At 58.3% G+C, this 1,433-nt stretch overlaps 1 protein-coding gene across 1 annotated transcript; it reads left to right on the top strand.

Annotated features, from left to right (window-relative positions):
• Positions 1–262: 262 nt before the first annotated feature.
• On the top strand, positions 263–1,171 carry OLIG3 (oligodendrocyte transcription factor 3). The gene has a single exon (XM_027683097.1). The coding sequence runs from the start codon at positions 347–349 to the stop codon at positions 1,169–1,171; it is 825 nt and encodes a 274-aa protein (XP_027538898.1). The 5' UTR covers positions 263–346.
• Positions 1,172–1,433: the final 262 nt, after the last annotated feature.

Consider the following 1,433-nt stretch of genomic DNA (forward strand, 5'->3'; position numbering starts at 1 on the left):
ATAATGGCACGTCATCCTAACTAGAGCATTATACATAGGAGGGCTCCTTTTGTCTCTGCTCTCTGCTGCAGCTCTATAAAAGCCCCTCTTTTTCAGGCTGAGGTTAGTCCAAGCATACACTAACTAGCCATCCTGTAAACAGACTGAGTAACCGGGGGGGAGAGATTGAAGAGAGAGGGGGCTGAGGGGCTTTTTTCTTCTTCCTCCGTTCCCAGCCCTTTGCTGGCAGATCCTGCCGTCCGTTTATTTCTTTTTTGCTTCATTTTTGTTTCTTTTTGAAGGAGAGTGGTCTTGTTTCACCACCTCCAGAGCAGGGAAGAGTTTCTTGCTAAGAAGCCTGAATACAATGAATTCTGACTCCAGCTCTGTCTCCAGCAGAGCGTCCTCGCCAGACATGGATGAGATGTACCTGAGAGACCACCACCACCACCACCACCACCATCACCACCACCAAGACAGCCGGCTCAACTCTGTCTCCTCCACCCAGAACGACCTGGTGCAGAAGATGTCCGGAGAAGGCCTCACCAGGAACGGCTCCAAGACCGGAGGGGAAGGCAGCAAGTACAAAATCAAGAAGCAGCTTTCGGAGCAGGACCTGCAGCAGCTGCGGCTGAAGATCAACGGCCGGGAGCGTAAGAGGATGCACGACCTCAACCTCGCCATGGACGGACTGCGGGAGGTGATGCCCTACGCCCACGGACCTTCCGTGAGAAAACTCTCCAAAATCGCCACCCTACTGTTAGCCAGAAACTATATCCTGATGCTCACCAGCTCCCTGGAGGAGATGAAGAGGCTGGTCGGGGAAATCTACGGGGGGCACCACTCGGCCTTTCACTGCGGCACGATGGGACACTCCACCGGGCACCCTCCCCACGCCGCCGGCACTGTGCACCAGGTGCACCCCATCCTCGGCAGCGCCTTGTCCTCCGCCAACACCTCCTCCTCCCTCTCCGCCTCCCTGCCGGCCATCGGCACCATCCGGCCCCCACACTCTCTGCTCAAGACCCCCTCGACACCCCCCGCCCTGCAGCTCGGCAGCGGCTTCCAGCACTGGGCGGGCTTGCCGTGCCCCTGCACCATCTGCCAGATGCCTCCCCCGCCCCACCTCTCGGCCCTCACCGCGTCCAACATGGCCAGGATCTCGGGGGAGACCAAGGACCTCCTGAAGTGACTCGGCGGGGCTCCCCCGGCCGCTGGGGCTGCGCCGAGGCCAGCGCTCCCACGGACGGAGAGGGGGCTGCTGCCGGCCCTCCCCCGGGCCGCCGACGGACCTGCCCCCGCTGCCTCCCTCCCCGCTAACCCCCCTATAACACAGGATTAGTGTAGTAAGGACCTTACAAAGGTAATGTTATATCCAGCTCCTCGGTCGACGTTTTCTTATTATACTAATTGGAAAAAAAAAGTCCCTGTTGTAAAAAGAATGATAATGATGA

Source organism: Neopelma chrysocephalum, unplaced genomic scaffold, assembly GCF_003984885.1.
Source record: "Neopelma chrysocephalum unplaced genomic scaffold, ASM398488v2 Primary Assembly neopelma1_23, whole genome shotgun sequence".
Lineage (NCBI taxonomy): Eukaryota > Metazoa > Chordata > Aves > Passeriformes > Pipridae > Neopelma > Neopelma chrysocephalum.

Excerpts from the sequence above, each read along its gene's own strand:
- OLIG3 (XM_027683097.1), top strand. The coding sequence starts at position 347 with ATGAATTCTGACTCCAGCTCTGTCTCCAGCAGAGCGTCCTCGCCAGAC.